At 36.6% G+C, this 17,764-nt stretch overlaps 1 protein-coding gene across 2 annotated transcripts in view; it reads right to left on the bottom strand.

Moving 5' to 3' along the window:
* Window positions 1-431: 431 nt before the first annotated feature.
* Window positions 432-17,764, bottom strand: part of WASL (WASP like actin nucleation promoting factor) — a 52,423-nt gene continuing 35,090 nt past the window's right edge. Inside the window, exons 5-12 of one of the 2 annotated variants that reach the window (XM_082485738.1) lie at window positions 17,019-17,042; window positions 12,449-12,617; window positions 10,402-10,444; window positions 9,854-10,007; window positions 9,030-9,047; window positions 6,122-6,642; window positions 4,887-4,995; window positions 432-3,135 (exon numbers count right to left, since the gene is read on the bottom strand). In XM_082485738.1, coding sequence (XP_082341864.1) covers window positions 3,074-3,135; window positions 4,887-4,995; window positions 6,122-6,642; window positions 9,030-9,047; window positions 9,854-10,007; window positions 10,402-10,444; window positions 12,449-12,617; window positions 17,019-17,042 — 1,100 coding nt within the window. In that variant the 3' untranslated portion in view covers window positions 432-3,073. The remainder of the gene's footprint in view (window positions 3,136-4,886; window positions 4,996-6,121; window positions 6,643-9,029; window positions 9,048-9,853; window positions 10,008-10,401; window positions 10,445-12,448; window positions 12,618-17,018; window positions 17,043-17,764) is intronic. The other variant, XM_082485739.1, reaches the window with a different exon arrangement.

Genomic DNA, 17,764 nt, shown 5'->3' with positions numbered 1-17,764 from the left:
AACATGCAAGACAAAGATTCACATCTGTAAAAACCTCTTAAGTTAGAGCATTCGTTGACAAGAGTTAACTATTTGGTACTCCTTCTAGAGTGTTTATTAATGAAGCCATGTTTGTTTGACCTTGAACTGTGGCTGGATTATTGCACTCGCCTGCAGGAGTAGCTGTTTGCAGAGAAGCTGCTGAGCAGCCGTGAGATGTGCCAGGAGGACAGGGTGTCACATTCTTACTCATTGTGTTTATCCACTAGCACAATCCAACTTTCCAGAGACATGAAAACTACTGCGATTTGGCAGTGGCTATCAACTGCTCTGTGGACTTGGCTAGGCGACCAAAGTTACTTTGAAAGCGTGTAATCAATATGCAGATCTATTTTAAAAGCTGTGCCACAATTAGCACTTAAAAACCACACAGTTTTACGCTAGTTGGGTCAAATTAATTTTATTATGCTCCATGATGAATTGCCACCAGTGCAACATCCTATTCACTGTACATTTCAAAAATTCACATACTAAAAATTTCAGTTCGATAAATGGAAAACTGAATGATTGAGAAGTTCTTACGGATTTCATACGTACAAGTGGCTAGCTGATATTGTCTATGCACATAGAGTGTTGAGATACAAAAGCCTCATGCTAGTTTGTTAATTGCTAAGGCTATCTGGACAGTCATTTAACCAGAATATATACGAGAGGCCTTCATTACAATGTTTAGCAACAATGCACCAGTATCATGAAACGCGATCTTCTGCTCATAGTGCAAGTGGTGGAGTGCTGAAGCATGCAGTTATGACTAACAACTGCCATTGCAGTCTTTATGCCTGAAATTTATCATGTACAAACCACTACTTTAAAGTAAATATTAACCCGGACACCACAGAATGCGAGTGTACTTTTTGTATGAAGAAAAAGAAATAGAAAAACCAAAAGCTTTCTTTGGCCAGTATCTACAAATCAAAGTTTTATTCAATAAGGTAACTTCAGAGCTCCCAAAACCTGGAATAGAAGTTTTATTAATCAACGGTGATGCTTAATTATTAACTAAATTACAGAAATTCCAATTCTGGGAACGTAACAGCTAAACATATCTAGTAAGTAGCATGTTAGGAAAACCTCTAGGCCTCATCTGCTTAATTTTAAAACACCCTATATGCAATAAAAAACAAGGGAGCAGTGCCAGAAGTTCTATGAAAGCCATACAAATATCTTCTTTATACACAAGTTCTTCACTGCCATTAGCTACCCCAGGCTGCACTTGCACTTGATCCAACGCTCAAGCCATTACAGCAGCAAAGCTAGTAGGAAGTGTTTCTAGCAGCACAGGGCAATACAAAAGTTACCGCAAGAAAGTGAGACCACTTGGACATTTTTTTCCTCAAGTTATGTGCTTAAATTACTCTTGGAAGTAAGTTAGCATCCTCTGAATAATTTAACTACAACCTTACCTCTCCCACTACTTTTCAGCAACTTGCCTTTCTTCTCATACGACTAAATTAATTCGCTAAAGACTAGGTTATAACTGGGTTAGAAATCCAAGCCGTATCATGCAGGTCCAGCCTGTCAAGATCAGGTCAACACTGGGTTTCAGTCAGTACAATTCCGATAACTTAAATTTAGTTCGATAGCTTGACTACAGTCAAAGACCCAGGACACTATGCATTAACTACACTCCAAATATGACCGACTTAACTAAACATTCTGTGTCAGATAATGTGGTTTTTAAGAAGATTTTCTACCTGAAAGTTACAGTGAGTACAGTAATTAATGCTGCAGATATGAAATACCCACGTAGCATAGATTAGTAATTTGTAATAGGCAGATATGCCAATGTTTACTGCACTACAGAGTACAACTTATATAGATGTGCAAGCTGTGAAATGAGAATCCCATTTTCCGTCCACTTATTCCAATACTATTCTCATGAATTGGGTTCTTGATCTTCATCACAACCCTTGGTCTTAAAGCCAACATATGAAGACAGAATATTGCCATAAAGTTCAGTATTTATTAAAAGTGTATATTCTGAGTTAATGGCTTTCCAACTTATGGATGTAGGATTGGTGTTTCAGCATTTGTTGTGTACCATAACGCAAAGACTGCAAAGTAATACCACTTATGTTTACTTTATTAGTACACCAATGTCCTACAAATTTTAAAAAGTAATTAGACATTATTGAAGCAAGCATTAAACGCAGCCCTTTAGCCTGAAAACCACATAAAATTGATTTTAAAAATAAATCAAACTGTAGCAATTGCCAGCCTTCAGTATAGCCCCCAGTAATTTATACTTCTTCATTCTGAAAGTAAGAGCTGGGAAGGAAAAAAAAATAAAATAGACTGAACTTGTCTGCATCAAAGATGCCTTTACCACTATTACAATGTAAAGCCACCCTGTTTAACTTCAGATAGAGTTCCCTAATTGAAGGATTTAATTACTACTGCTGTTCAATAGCAGTCCGTATTGCTACAGTTAGGGCAAGGCAATCTTGACAACTAGCTGTGCATTTCTGTACTGATTTTGTTTTATGTAAAGCATACTGTTAAGATTTGAACTGCAAGGTTGTGATGTATTTGAAACCATGCAATAGTATAAACCAGCCTCAACATTCATGTAGCATTGCATTTGCAATGAAGGGGCTAAATAAACTAAGAGCTGCATCACTTAAAGAACATAGTGCTATACTAGGTTTTAATAAGAAAATTTAGATACAGAAAAAGTAGGGTATGAAAATAGTGTTTTCCTTCTTGCATTATAACTAAATTACATTAAGGTTTTTGTCAGTCTCACATATTACATTTAGACTCCCTTATTGATGGAATGGAAAGTATTCACATGTACATGATCATCCAGGTGTAAACTTGCACACATTAACAGGGAGTAGCTTTGTAGAGGATTATGACAAACCTTTACAGATTAAATGAGGTATTGCACAGATTAATAAAAAAGCAAAAGGCAACAAAAATATACAGCAAATTGGTAGAACATTTACATGATAATTTTACAGAATCCATAGACAGAAAGTAGTGTTTAGTATATCATTCACCTTAAAAAATATATATATATAATAATATATGATCAATCATCCCATTCGTCATCATCCTCAAAGTCTTCTTCATCATCTTCATCCTCATCTTCATCTGTAAGACAAAAAAAGCAAATCACTTGCATGCACCGAATTAAGATGACAAACGCATTACTGATTTTTAGCATAACTTCCTGAAAACAGAACAATCGGTTCAAGGAATTCACAACAACACACTTGCTAATACTCTATTTTAAGATTTCTAGACATGACATTCAGTTTAGACAGATCTAACTTTCAGCCAGTATCTAGTTTGTTTCCTTTCTCACTCTCTTCCTCAGGTAGGAAAAATGTATCTTGTTTTGTGCTATGAGAAAAAGAATCAGGAGTTGTTATTTAAAACTTACTACTTATTACTCTTACTTAGAGAATTATCAGAGCAGCCAGCTTTTTCTAGATTGGTTTTTAAACTTCAAGGACAGATTAATTTCTGAAACGTAAGACCTGCTTCCCCAGGTTTACTACATAACAGGATTTCTTTTTATTGTACAAGGAGATAAAAAATTTTTGTGAGCTAAAGTCCATTGTGGTTACTGGAATAGTCTAAGCTGTGTAATGCGCATCAACTTCAACAAGGTTTGTTGTTAACTTTATTGAGCCTTCCACTATTTTTAATATGTATCATAATTTAAAAATTGTAGCCTGTTAAAATTAAGCTACTTATTTGTTAGGTACGAGCATTTCCTTCCCTAGGTAAACACTGTCTTTAGCACCCTTCTGGTATTTATCATAGAATACCAGGTTGGAAGGGACCTCAAGGATCATCTGGTCCAACCTTTCTGGGCAAACACACAGTCTAGACAAGATGGCCCAGCACCCTGTCCAGCTGAATCTTAAAAAGCGTACGATGGTGGGGAAGCCACCACTTCCTTGGGGAGATTATTCCAATGGCTGATTGTTCTCATTGTGAAAAACCTTCCTCTTGTGTCCAGTTGGTATCTCCCCAGGAGTAACTGGTACCCATCACCCCTCGTCTTTCCCATGTGACTCCTTGTAAAAAGGGAGTCTCCATCTTCTTTGTAGCCACCCTTGAACTACTTGAACATGGTGATAAAGTCTCCCCTGAGCCTTCTTTTCTCAAGGCTGAACAAACCCAATTTAATTTATATAAGGTACCAAAATTGGAGATTACTACATAGGGCAGCAAATCAACAAACTATACTGCATTTCGTCAAATGGTTTGCAGACTTCTCTGGAAGAAAAATACACCAGAGCCTAAACAGAAGGGATGTAAACAAAGAGCTGCACTGCAGATACTGAACTGCCATTTATTAAAAGTTGGTATTTGAGAAGTGCAATTCCTCTTGCAGCCTTATTTCTCATAAGCACCGAAGTGTGAAAAGTTCATTCAGTACTAGTATGGGACTAGTTATCTGATTATTATCCAGCAGGTGGCACCCAAAGCACACTGGAAGCCACAGTTTTAAGAGAATGAATCTTGCAAGAGCTTTGGCTCCTCCAGACAAAAAGCATTAAAAACTTTCCTTCTAAAATATTTTGAAAACTTATTTCAGACACCTAGCAGAAAAAAATAAGTCAGTTGTAAAAAAAACCCAACCCAATCTTTATAACGATATTAACCTTAATTAGTAATATTTAATTCTGTCTTGCTGCAACTACTATACACCAGTAATTTAAAAGTAGCACGACGTAACCATTCAACCCATCACTAGGGGTCTGCCAGGAGCATTCTGTATTGCACTGTATGCTGAAATCCATGCTTTTTTCCAACAATATTTTATGTTGAATGGAAGTGCTAACTCTTGAAGACCTAACACCGTGAGGTCAGAAAAATTCCAGACTCACCTGAAGAATGAATGGCTTTGCTCCTTTTCTGCATAACTTCCATTAATGCACCCACAATTCCTGAGGTGGGTGCAGGTGTAGGTGGTGCACTCTCCTGACCATCAGATACCTTGGAAAAAAGGATACATTAGAAAGACGCCATTAGCAAACAGAACCTGTGTATTTCGAGACAAACTTCCTTATTAGGTTAATGAGTTTACTTTCAACCAGAAGGAAAAATGAAACCGCAGTTTGTTTCTTTAGCTCAAGCTAAGTTTTTATTTATTAAAAAAAAAAAAAAAATAATCAACTTTTTCTCTTTTGTCATACAACACAACTGTAGTTGGTCCATACTTAATCTTTTTTTCAGCTCTGACTATCATGAAGTGAGAGCTCACCTAAAGGAAAGCGCCTTAATATGACTGTAGAGACATGACTTGTGTAGCTTCATAAATATTATTTATTTTATCCTTGGTATATACCACAAAATATTTTTTATTGTTTGGGTTTATTAATCAGGTCTGCTTTGGGTTGATAGTCCCTTCTGAAAGCAATAGACTTTGATGCTAATAGCAAATAAATATTAACATGCCCTCACACTTTTTACATCAGAAGACTCAAGTGCAGAAGAACAGCCATAAACCAAATAGTACCTACAGGCAAAATTATTTTGAAGATATTCAGTGACATCAAGAAGAAATAGTAATAGTAATAGTAGTAGCCTGAGCTGCAACAGGAACAGCAGAGGCATCCCTCACGGGCAGCACTTTTCCAGACACAGGCAGCCACCTTCTTACAAGGCTCGACATTTGCAGAGCACAGGCCCATTTTAAGATGGAATAAATAAATAAATCAATCTAGCATTTGCCTTCCACTACCATTACTGCGAACTCATCCCCTGCAGTTGTTTAGATAATTTTACTGAAGCATTCAGGCGACCAGCAATCTTCCATAGTTCTTCCAAAAGTTCCTTACAGCCACAATACTGTGGTACCATCATTGTACGATTCATGCTTAAAGCTTTACAGAAAATTGAGTAATGAGTTTGAAACAAGGATAATTTCATGCACTGATACTCCTCTATAAGGAATACGCCTTCTAAGCATTTTCTCAGTACTATCATTTAAAGCATCACTTCAAAAACTCTACAGCTCTACAGGTTATGATCCATCTCAAAACAGAGCCTGTTCATATTGCAATACTGCAGACATTTGCAAGTCCCAAGTGGACACAGATGAGAAATAGGTTTTACTCACGGATTTCAGCTGTATACCCTGTCGTATCTGGTCTAACAGTGCATCTCTTCCTGAGCAGGACACTGGTCGACTGTTCTGTTCTACTTTCTTTAACTGAGCTCCTTCTCTGATTTGATCCAAGAGCGCTGCTTTGTTTGCTGCAGGAACTGGAAGCTGGTGATCAATCTCTGAAGGAAGGCCCGGTGGTGGAGGAGGACCAGGAGGGGGTGGAGGAGGAGGAGGTGGTGGAGGAACAGATGACCCACTTGCCGGTGGCGGTGGTGGTGGTGGAGGGCCGGATGGTGCAGATGACGAATGCGCTGGTGGTGGTGGAGGATACATCCTGTTTGGAGGAGGTGGGGGCACTGTGGCACCTGGTCTAGATGGAGGTGGGGGTGGAGGTGCTGCTGTGGGAGCTCTTGAAGGAGGCGGAGGTGGTGCCCCTCGGCCCCTAGCAGGAGGAGGAGGAGGGCCCGAGCTATGGGGAGGTGGTGGTGGAGGTGGAGGGGGTCCTCCTCTGCATGGTGGTGGAGGAGGTGGGGCTGAAACGAAACAAGACAATTTACAATTACATGCTACTCAGTACACGTAAGTCTTTTGGAGACTAGCAGAAAAAGAAAAAAGGCTTTGCCTTGCCTTGCCTTTTGCAAGGATCTCTGTGCCTGCGCAAGTTTTAGCAGTTCTGGATTAAGTTGAATATAGCTGAATATAAACTATGCTTACATGAATGCAAACCAAGCTCAATATAGCCCCTATGTCTGTCCTGTATTTTGGAAAAGAATAAACACTGCAGGAAGCAAGTGCAATACATAAAAAGACTAATTAAAGTCACAAAACAAGCTTGGTCATTAATTTTGGTTTGGTCCTATGGTAGTAATTTTCTTCATAATCCAAGTGTATCTTAAGTTGGTGTTTCAATTTCTCATAACAAAATGCAGAAAAATTTCAAAAGAATCCTGTAAATTTTGTTGAGCTAGGACAGAAGGCAAGAGAAAGAGGTTTTAGAAGATACACTTAAGTGAAATACAAAATTTCCACTTTGTGGAATCGATCCATTATTTCATTAAGGAATTACAGATGCAAATATTTTTTTAAGCATCATCTTCTAGTAACAAAAAAAATTATGACGCAGCATAAACTGACTCTTAGTCCCATTTACCAAAAATTAGTTCCTACAATATCTTTATGGAAGGGACTGTAGAAAGGAAACCACTTCAGAGCTACCTCAATGCACAGGATCATTTCTATACAAAGTGGCCTTGAAATGTACTTGCTCTGCTAACGGTGTTTTAAGTAGCACCGTTTCATTTCCTCTTCCATTAAGCATCTGATGGCTTATGGTACTTTAGGTTGTGTGGTTGTTGCATGTAACTACTTTATAATCTAGGTGCTATCATCCAACTAAGAAAATTCACATTTTCTTTCATATGCTTTGATAACAAAAAGGTTACCAGACTCAAAAAGGTCCTTCCTGTTACATGCTGATAAAGTAGGCTGTCTGCACTGGAATAGAGAGGGACATCCCTAAAAAAGGAATTTTGAGGAAGTAGGAGACACTAGTACCTCAGTGCCTCCTTCCCTGCTCATCTTAGAGAAACACGTCCCTTCTAAAACTACTGTTATGTTCTTAAGTTCCATAAACTGCTTTGTTTTTTTCTATCCCTTCAAAAGAATAACATGGGGAGAATCTCTTCTCAGACTTCATATATTTTGCAAGAGACGTATTGCCAACGTTCTTCATTTAAAAAAAAAAAAAAAATAAAATCCCACCACTTTTTGGCTGACATAACTGTAGTCTCCTTTTTGGCCATTGGAGGCCAGTATTTTCAAATATAACTTACTCAGCAAGCACTACAGACAGTTCTGTACTACTGAAAAGATATATAACACGGTCACGCTCCTGAGTCCCTACTGCCTGTAGATTTTGAATACAAGGTTTAAGTTTTCCTGTGGAGAAAAGTTTTACTTGCATCGTATATAGAGATATGCCACATCCAATCTGTGGCAGTAGAGTTCAGGAATTTTTATAAGGCTTGTCTGCACTCAGCTGGAGTGAAATGAAGGAGGAAGAATAAGCAGGGAGCACCATTGCCTCATCCTCTCTCCCTTCCCCCCAACAGATGGTATGAGCAAAGCAAGAAAATAATTTAGTCTTTTATAAATGCACATTAATCTGAACATGGCTATTAACAAAAAAAAAAAAGTACATAAAATCTTCTATTGATGGAATTGTCACTAAAAAAACCTAACTAACAGTACCAAAAACTAGGGAAAGGGCAGGAAAAACAAGAAAGTAACTTCTGTCTGAGCAGAACAATGTATCTGCAACCCTCTAGTCAACATCCTAGCAGTGTGAATAAATAAGCACAGAAATTCTTGCAATAAAACACAGAAAAATGTGTTTCAGTTGAGAAAGAACACTTCAAACAGCAGTCAAGCCTACACATCAAATAACATAATTGCAGATAAACCCACTGAAATACTGGAATATTTTATCTACCTCTATCAAAAAGCACAGAGGTAGATTATTATCATGCACGTTAAAGGTGAGGCAGCTTTTCTTTCAATTGCATACATGCAAGTGGCTGTAACTTGAAGTTAACACATACATAATAGAAAAATAGCCATTTTTAAAGTATTTTAAGCTAGTCATAAGACTCCAAGGCAAGTCTTAATCCCATTTTATGGTCAGGAGTCTGGGATCAACAACTCTGTAAACATTTAAACAGAGTTAAGAAACTGACAGATTTCTTACTAAGAAGAAAAATCATAACTGAAATTTTGCTTGCAATTTAACTAAGAAGTTTGACCATAATTTTTAGTATTGCAGTCAAACAGATATGGGCTAAGGTTTCTCATCTAGGAAAGAAATCACACAGCAGCATAAATACTTTGAAGCATATGCTTAGATGCCAGCTCAAATACATACCGCTCCACCGTGGGGGACCTAAGGAATAAATGTAACAAGTCACTGCACCCTGAATCCATATCTCTTCAGTCACTCGAACAATTTACTCACTAGATTCAAACCGCTATAATTTCAACGGCACTTATATCCTATTTCTCTTGAGAAGTGTTCTAGGCAAATTTTTGAAAGTTTGACTTTGGCAGTGTAATTTTCAGACTGATTTGCTACGTTCCACTAGATAATGCATCAGCTGAGATCACATTTAAAGGTTAGGCAGGAAATGGCTTATTTGAGAATTTTCTTGCAGCAGAAGCCTACTCAAAACTAGTACTTTTTACTTTAAATTAGGGGGAAAAAAAATCTTTTTTAAGTATTCATATAAAATTTTCAGGCCTTTAGATGTTGCAAGGTTCATTACACAGCGCTGCGAGGGTAAATGGGCACCACACATACACCTGTCAGGCTACTTCTATAACTGACAACAGAAATATCGCTAAGATTTTAATTTATTTCTAAGATTGAAATTATAAAATAACTATGCAACATACACAGTCTGAAAAATCTATATGCAATATATTGCATAGCTTTACAGTCAAACTAAGTGTTACTGGAAATTACTTAAAAGAATAGGCAAGATCCTTATTCGTTAGGGAACTCCCATGGGTCAATGCACGAACATTTTTACATAGTGTATGGTATACAGAAATGTTATGAAATCCAATGCAGCTGCGGTGACATGAAGTCCAGGGAAAAGAATCAAAAATTGCTCATCATTAACAGCTTCTACTCTAATCCTTAAGGCAAAAAACGCCTTAATTTTTACATGGAAATAAAAAGAATCCCACCTTGTCTGCGCAGTTCATTTTTAACAGCTTCCACACCTCCCGTTTTTTCAATGAAATCATATATGACCTTTGAAGTTTCTTTGTCTTTTAGTTGAGCCTCTGAAATTCCACACAGATCAAACAGGTTTTTCAGTTCTGGGTCTAAGTTATTCACCTGCAAGTCAAACACATTACTTTTCAGTAGCTTGAAATAGAAGAATTTTTTAAAATATCATTTGAATTTAGAAAAAAAAAACAAACACAAACCATGTAGTTAAAAGGAACAGCAAAGCCAAGGACATGTCTCTGGGTTGACTTTTCAGTCTGAAAGGACTATTTTAGTAAGTACCTTGCACAAAAACCTAAGTGTTACATGTTTTCCCCTCAATCCCAGATCTCTCTTATTCCCTTCTACTCCAACATCTGTTTGAATCATATTACAAAATCACAATTTATAACTATTTTGATGTACAGTCAAGTTTATTTAATGCCTATCTGTGCCATTTACATTAAAAAGCCTCTAAAGCTTCTAATTATTCAGTGTCTTGAATAATTTATAAATTACTTACATCAAAACCTGTGTTTGGATCCCAACCAACATGTCCAATGTGTCTAAAAAAGCAGAAAAGTCCATTTAATCAGCATAAAAAGGACCTCATTAACTAAAATAACAGGACACCAAAATACCTAGAAATTACTACCAGCTTCTGCCTCCAGGCTTTTAAGACACTAAGCAATTCTTACATCTAAGTCCTCACTTGAGAACAGAACAGTAAAGCTTCCCTTACTCTCACTTTTTGTCAAAAAGCTCAAGTGGAGAAGTTATTTTGCACCCTTTAGGTTATGGTCTGTGGTACGACTTTGATCCGTCATAAACAAACAGTGACAGTGTTGGTCTTCACCAGTATCGCAGCTCAAGTTACATACAAGTTATCCTACTGGCATATTTGCCTCACAATACTAAACACCAATTCCCACATGTTTGTACAAAACCAGCAATTAAAGTATCTTACATGGTAAGACGGCACTTAGCTGCACTCTACAGAAAACTTAACTAGACCTTAAGCTGAACAAAATAGACATTCGATCTTCTTTTGCAAATCTCACCACTTACAATTTAATGTTACATTTAGTGATAGGGTAACATATCTTTTCTTTGAATGTCATTAAATATTTTATCCTCTTATTCTCAGCTTCTCTAGGTCTCTTAATATTTATGAGTGCACATAGTGTTTTACAATGGTCAGAACCAAACAGACATTATACACAAAGTCTCAAATTAATTTTATATCTGCACTTCTGCACAAGCCCTTCCACAAATTCTGACCAGAGGTAAAACACACTAATGCAAATTATTATTTGCAATTTTGCCTGCATATGCTGAAGTCTGCATCAGTAGAACTACAATGGTGACCAGCTACAAATCACTATTAAGTTTTCTTTCTTTCAGTCTTCCTCTTTTTCTGCATTTTTCAGTTTAAGTAACATTAACAGATGCAGCACTTCACTGATACGCAGATCCGAAAGAACATGGTTGATGTCTGAATTGTCTAAGCACAGTCTGGTTAGGGAAGCATTTTAGCCTTTCTCTCCTTTTCCTTTCTGTCCGCTATCCCATTCTACAGAGCAGTCTCTCAAAACACTGTGCAGCAACATTACTGTAACTGGTAATACCAGCATTACTTTTATGGAGCTTTATTCTGGGAAGGCACGTCAGCAGAAGCAATGTAAAATAACTGTTTGAAAGAACAAGACATTTACTTGGCACGTAAAGCCCATACTGGTTTGCTAATACTTCACAGAAACTCATCTTTCCAGTAATTAACTCAAACTCTTTCAATTCCTGTTGCTTTAGCAAATAAAGGACACTTCTTTCAAATGGCAGAAGATTAAAACACCAAATTATAGTTCAGGAAAACAAGAGTTAATTCAGTAAACTGACCAAACCCAAGTCTCATGAAAATGAAGCTTAAAACGATACACCATAACTATTCTAAAAGATTTAAGATACGTAAGAAACAATATTAGAAAAAATCAACCCATTCCCAAGAGGCATATACAAGCATGCAGTACTTTCATCCCAAGATATAGGTACTAGCCTATATACCAGGAATAAGTAAGTCTGTAAACAGAAAGCTAGAGCCAAAAATATGGCCTTCGTCATTTCTGCTGTTCTGACAAGTCAAGACCCACATGTGTATTTTGTATGATGAAGCACAGCTAAGGCAGGCACAGCTGTAAGAATAACAGTGTTAAATAGTTGACCACTGAGGCTAAATACGAGTCTGCACTGAGCTGACCACTTCAATAAGACATTTTTATGCTGCTAAATTGCTTTTAAACTATTTTAGGATAGCAAGTTACTTTTTGTTTACAGTTGCAGTAAACCTCTCACCTGTGTATAAACTAACTTGCTTTTAAACCCCAGAGCATTCCAGCCAGCACTCACTGTAGTTCAGGTTAGACACAACAGTCACACATTTAAGTCTTGAGCATTTGCAAGTGCAATTGACAGAAAAAAAAAGAAAATAAAAACGCCATAAAAAAACCAAACCTAAAAACAAAAGAAGAAAAAACCCCACCAAAAATAAAACCCAACCTCAAAAGAGTCCTTACTGGAAATTAGATGGTGTTCCGATATCTGCCTTTGTCAATCTTCTCTTTTTAGTTTTTCCTTTCTTCTTTTCTTTGGTATATGAAATATTGTTGACTTGTGGAGTATAAAATCTGTTAGTTGTAATTTCTGGGTTTTTGATATCAACAGTTGCCATTGGTAGATTTGGGCCTGTGAAGGTAAAGTACAGGATTTTTACTGTTGTAAGTTAAATATTTGTTGAAAAACAAACTTACAGATAAGAAACAAAGCTTGAAGAGCAGTGACAGTGAAAACAGCAGCAGAAATAGAAATTAAACACTCACATTATGAATTATGTTCTCAAACCTTGTTCTTCATTATAAACAATTCTGAATTACTACTCTCATTATTTAAAGTGTATCTGAACTATACTCCCACCAGTTTTAGCATTTTAGTATTATATTACTTGTGTAATACTAGCAAATGAGTATACCCAGCAGTTTCCCACTCAGTTTTTTTAGTTCTGACACAAGATAACCCTTGACATAAGTAAGTGATAGTAGTAGTTAAATACTAAGAGGGAGTTTATGCATTTTTCATATATATATATATATATATACACACACACACACACACAGACACATATGTGTATTTTTAAAGAAACCTGCGAAAAGGGCAAGTGATCTCATTCTTCCAAAACTGAAACTAAGCAATTTAAGACCAGTTTGGCAAACATCCTCCACTCTGCGATGAGTTGCTACCTAATGGTTAACAAATCAATTAAAGCAAGACTCATGCACGCAGTCTTGCTGGGCAGATGATAAAGATGTCTAGTTAGACTTTGATAAATATGAACCTTATTGACATTATTTTTTCATAACTGCATTTTCTATGGATAATTCAAAGTTCCCCTACGCATTCTGAAAGGAGCAACAAGCCTTAGGTTTCACAGACTAACGTCCAAATCAGAAACGAGAAGGAGACAATACAATAGATAACATAGCTGAAGTTTGGAGTTTAACACCTCAGTGGGAAGCACCTAGTACTGGCCAGAACAAAAAAACAAGAACAGAAACACAGCACCAGGCTAGACAAAACTAATCTAAAACCATATGACGACTCCTACGTTCCTGTAGGAGTCTTAAAGGACAAGATTTAAAACTGCATTGAAACCGCATGAAGAATTTTTAAAATGTTTTCTGCTAAGCAGAAATGCTTTTATCTAGAAATGTTACGATCTAGACAACTGTCCTTTGAGAACACCAAAAAAACAAATTGACTGCATATATCCAAGCAAAACAACTTGTACTGTTAGAGTTACACTTGAAGTTAGCATTAATTCACTAACTGACAAATATTATCAACCCAAAACTTAACAAGTGGAGTTCAGTAAATCTTCAGGATTAATTGAAAGTTACAGCCTTAATTTCATTAGATTCAAAAACAAAACCAAAAACACTGTAGGAGTTCATTATCACTTCAATCAGCTTTTATATTTTCTCAGCATTATAGTGACATATGTAGTTTCAAAAGCTATGCTGCGGTTCAAAAAGAAACGTACATGTTAGCACTTCTAGAAAGTTATTCGTCTCACAATCCCTAACAGTCTTTGAAATTACACCTTTTTGCACGTAATATCCTAAAGTAACCATACATGGTTTTAACCATGCAAAGCAGCAGCCATTTGCGAACTGAAATTTTATTCAGCTGAGCTGAAATTAAGGACTGATAGCCTTGATACTAGTAACATTCATACCAGAGATCATAGTGAAGTCTCAAAGATGAAATTTTTTCTTACCATCAGGTTTAGACCTTAGAAGTCCACGAGGTATAAAAGAATGGAAAGAATTGTATTCTTCTAGAACTGCCATATTTATATCCAGTAAGATTTTTCCCATCATAAGACATGCACCTTCCCCATCAGGTGTAGACAGCTCAATAAACGAAGATGAGAGAGGCATATAGAGCTCATCGTTAGGAAGTACCTGACAGTACAGTGGCCTTAAGCATCCACTGTTATCAATATCTGTGACTTCTTCAGAAGGCGCTCCAGTAAATGTAGTACAGAACATTTTGAAATGTTAATTCTATAAAATTCTCTGTATTTTATTTAGAACCTCTCTAGGCATCTGTCCCAGACTACAGACAGTCCTACAATAAATGCAAACTGTTCTAGTTAACATCTGAAACAAAATTCTGCCACGTGGGTCTTAAAGATACCCTCAAAACCTAATTCTCTGACAAATCCTTATTTCATCCAGAACTTCACTAAAAGGTCAGTTCAACCACAGTAACTCTTCTTCATTTGCAGGAAGAGACCTAGCTATTACAAATGACTGGAACATAAATCCCAGGAAATTACAGACTAATACATTTTACATAACTGTTAATGCCAATTTGATTTTAATCCTGCAGTTCTACCAAAAAAAAAAGAAAAAATCTTAAATCCGTACCATTGAAAACATCATATGAAAAGACAGAGTGCTTTTTCCATGCAGCTTCAACGTATGCAGAAAATCCAGACAAACAAGCCCCACTAAAACAAAATTCCCCACAGTATTTCAAGCATGGATCATGTGAGTACAGAAATGTGACCGTTCTTGTTTTTCAGTTTTAAAGGTAATTATGCATTGATACCCAGTACAAAGAAGCAGGTGTTCTGTTTTTTTCCCCATTAGATTTTCATTGCATATGGAAAGCAAAACAAAAAATAGCTGATCCTACAACAGTTTTTCTTTTTTCCCCAGTTACATGCTGATAGTACATATCTGCTCTAGTCTGAATTCCAAGTGAATGAGTCTGTATAGAGTACCACCTGAGGCTATAACCCACACCCTAACCATGTCTCACCTGTGAGTACAGAGGGTATGACCCCACTTAACTCTTTGCCAGCTGAGAAGCCAGGCATTATAGAATTTGACAGAATCAGAAAAGGAAAACAGGACAGGTTGAGAAAGAGTATATGGATGCTCCAGGCAAACAGTATACTACAAAGCAGTGAAGCTCAGACCTCTGACTAGAGATTATAATCCTGAAACATTGACATAAACCTATGTCTTCCATAGAATATTCAGGATAAAGGCAGAGGACCAATGAATGCAAGTTTAGTATGTGAGTATTATTCTCAAAAAAATGTTGCCTGAGGTCTTACAGGATGAATTATGGAGACTATTTTAATCATGGAAGTTTTTGCAGGCTTAGATTTTACAGGTTTAGTTTTCTTAAATCTTATTCCAATCACAGATAGCAAACTGGACAATCAAATTGTTTGTGTTATTATTGGTAATTTTTTTTGTAGTAGGTGGCACTACACAGTCACCACTGCCGTCTTCCTTCCCATCTGCTCTGCAGATACTGCTATCAGGGATGCACTGTTTAGGTGAACAGAAGCAAATGTCACTCAAGACGCAGAACAGCTAAAACCTTCCAAAAGCTCAAAAAGCTGTAAGACAATCATGGATGGTATTTCTTTGATTGTTTCAAAACTAAATAACCCAGTCCCAGTTGAAGGAATTGATACTAAAAATGCCTGGTGTAAACTGATGATTGCCTGCACTTCCTCAAAATTTAATGTTTACGAAAAAGAAAGTGTAATTTTTTTGAGAAGTATTCCACAGGGGCAGGGGTGGGGTTATTTGGATATAAAAGATATCAGTAATTCCTGTAATTCGGGATTAGTTAAGAATTACCTATTCTGGTGACCTACTGAGATGCTTGGATGCTTTGGTTACTACAAATTTAAGACTACCTCCTCAGGTCATAAGGGGACCTCAGATGATCAGCTGACTAAACCCTTGCTCAAGCAGCAAACTACAGATACGGTGATATGACCTATGATCTGGATCACCAACAGAAATATCACAGGAGAAACCACTTTTTAACTTCAGTGTGAATTCAGAACTACGAAGACTCCAAACTTTATGTTCATTGATGTCCATTTTTCACTTGATTTTAGAATAGATGGTATAAATTTTTTTGATCAAATTGATACGTTATTTTGACTCATTCCATCAATTTAATGAGAGGCTCTCCTGCGAAACCTCTATCTTCATGCCAGTGAGCTATATTCCCGAGAGGCAAGGAGATTCAAATAATTCTTCATGCAAAAAAGAGTTTAATATGGACAAACTTATGACATATGAGCAAAAGGCTATGTCACACAGTTAGCCAGATAAACTGAAATTGAAATGTTATGGATGTTTTATGAAATCTGTCATCATTATGCCTGCCTTTAGACAAACAGGGTAACTTTTAACTTCAGAATATATAGGATCACTATACAGAAATGAATGCTGAAGACCAAGAAGCAAATGTAAGGTACAAAGTTTTTTTGTCAGTTTAAGCTGAAGGGCCTCTATCCAATTCGCAATAAAACATGCTCCTCCAAAGACATTCTTTACAAATGCCAGCTAAGCCACAAGTCTTTCAAGCTACAACTAAACAAATACCAAAGAACAGAAAGAAAACAAACATACTAGCCTCCAGAATAAGAGTTTACTGCTTTTGTCACCACAGGACTATCTCGAACAAGTCCAAACCAAAGCTATACATAAACAGTAAATGACGGCAGTAGGAAAAAATCAAATGCAGTGATTAATGTAAAAAGCTTACCATTTGGTGGGTCTCGTCTTTTTTCTGTTGAAAAAGAAAAAGAATTATTTATTCATAAGTATTAGAGAAAAATGAATTCTAAATTTTAGTTTCTAGTGAAGCTTTCAATGACCCTGAACTCGAATGTAAGAATCTATTAATATCCTGAAAGCCTACTTGTTGTGCAGTTGGAACAAAGCATTACATAACAATAAAAACCTAATCTTAAATAATAAGCACCAATTTCAAGTGAGCAAGCCAAGTAGGAGCATAAGGAAATAGCTACTGAGTTGGTTTCAGATGTTTTGACTCCAAAGTAAGATGAAATATTTGAAAAGCAGCTGTTTTGGTACAACCTATCAAAGCAAGCTTTTCTAAGCGTTATGCATTCTGATTTCCACTGAATTAGACTGTCTTTCCATTTTTATTTGAAATACAATTAGCACTTTTATATTGTTCTCCCACAGAACCTAAATTATATTATAATTATTTTTTGTTTTATGCAAAGAAAATAGGACACAGAGGGGCAAGACACTTCACCTATGTTATCCAACAGGTAACTGAATAATATGGAACAGAACTAGAATCTCTTTAGTACTAATCTGATATTCTATGCACAACGGTAAACCGTTTCACAGACCGCGATGAATTTGGTTTAATGATTTAAAATGTAGTTGTAAACATTTCACACCTCAGTACTCTCAGCCTATAATAGTAAGTTCTCCTTTAAAGGAGATCTCCCTCTCTATTATCCACCACATTTACCT

Source organism: Vanellus vanellus (assembly GCF_965231255.1).
Source record: "Vanellus vanellus genome assembly, chromosome: 1".
In the NCBI taxonomy this organism is placed as follows: domain Eukaryota; kingdom Metazoa; phylum Chordata; class Aves; order Charadriiformes; family Charadriidae; genus Vanellus; species Vanellus vanellus.
The sequence above is the reverse complement of the archived record's forward strand: the minus strand, read 5'-3'. Positions and strand labels throughout refer to the sequence as shown.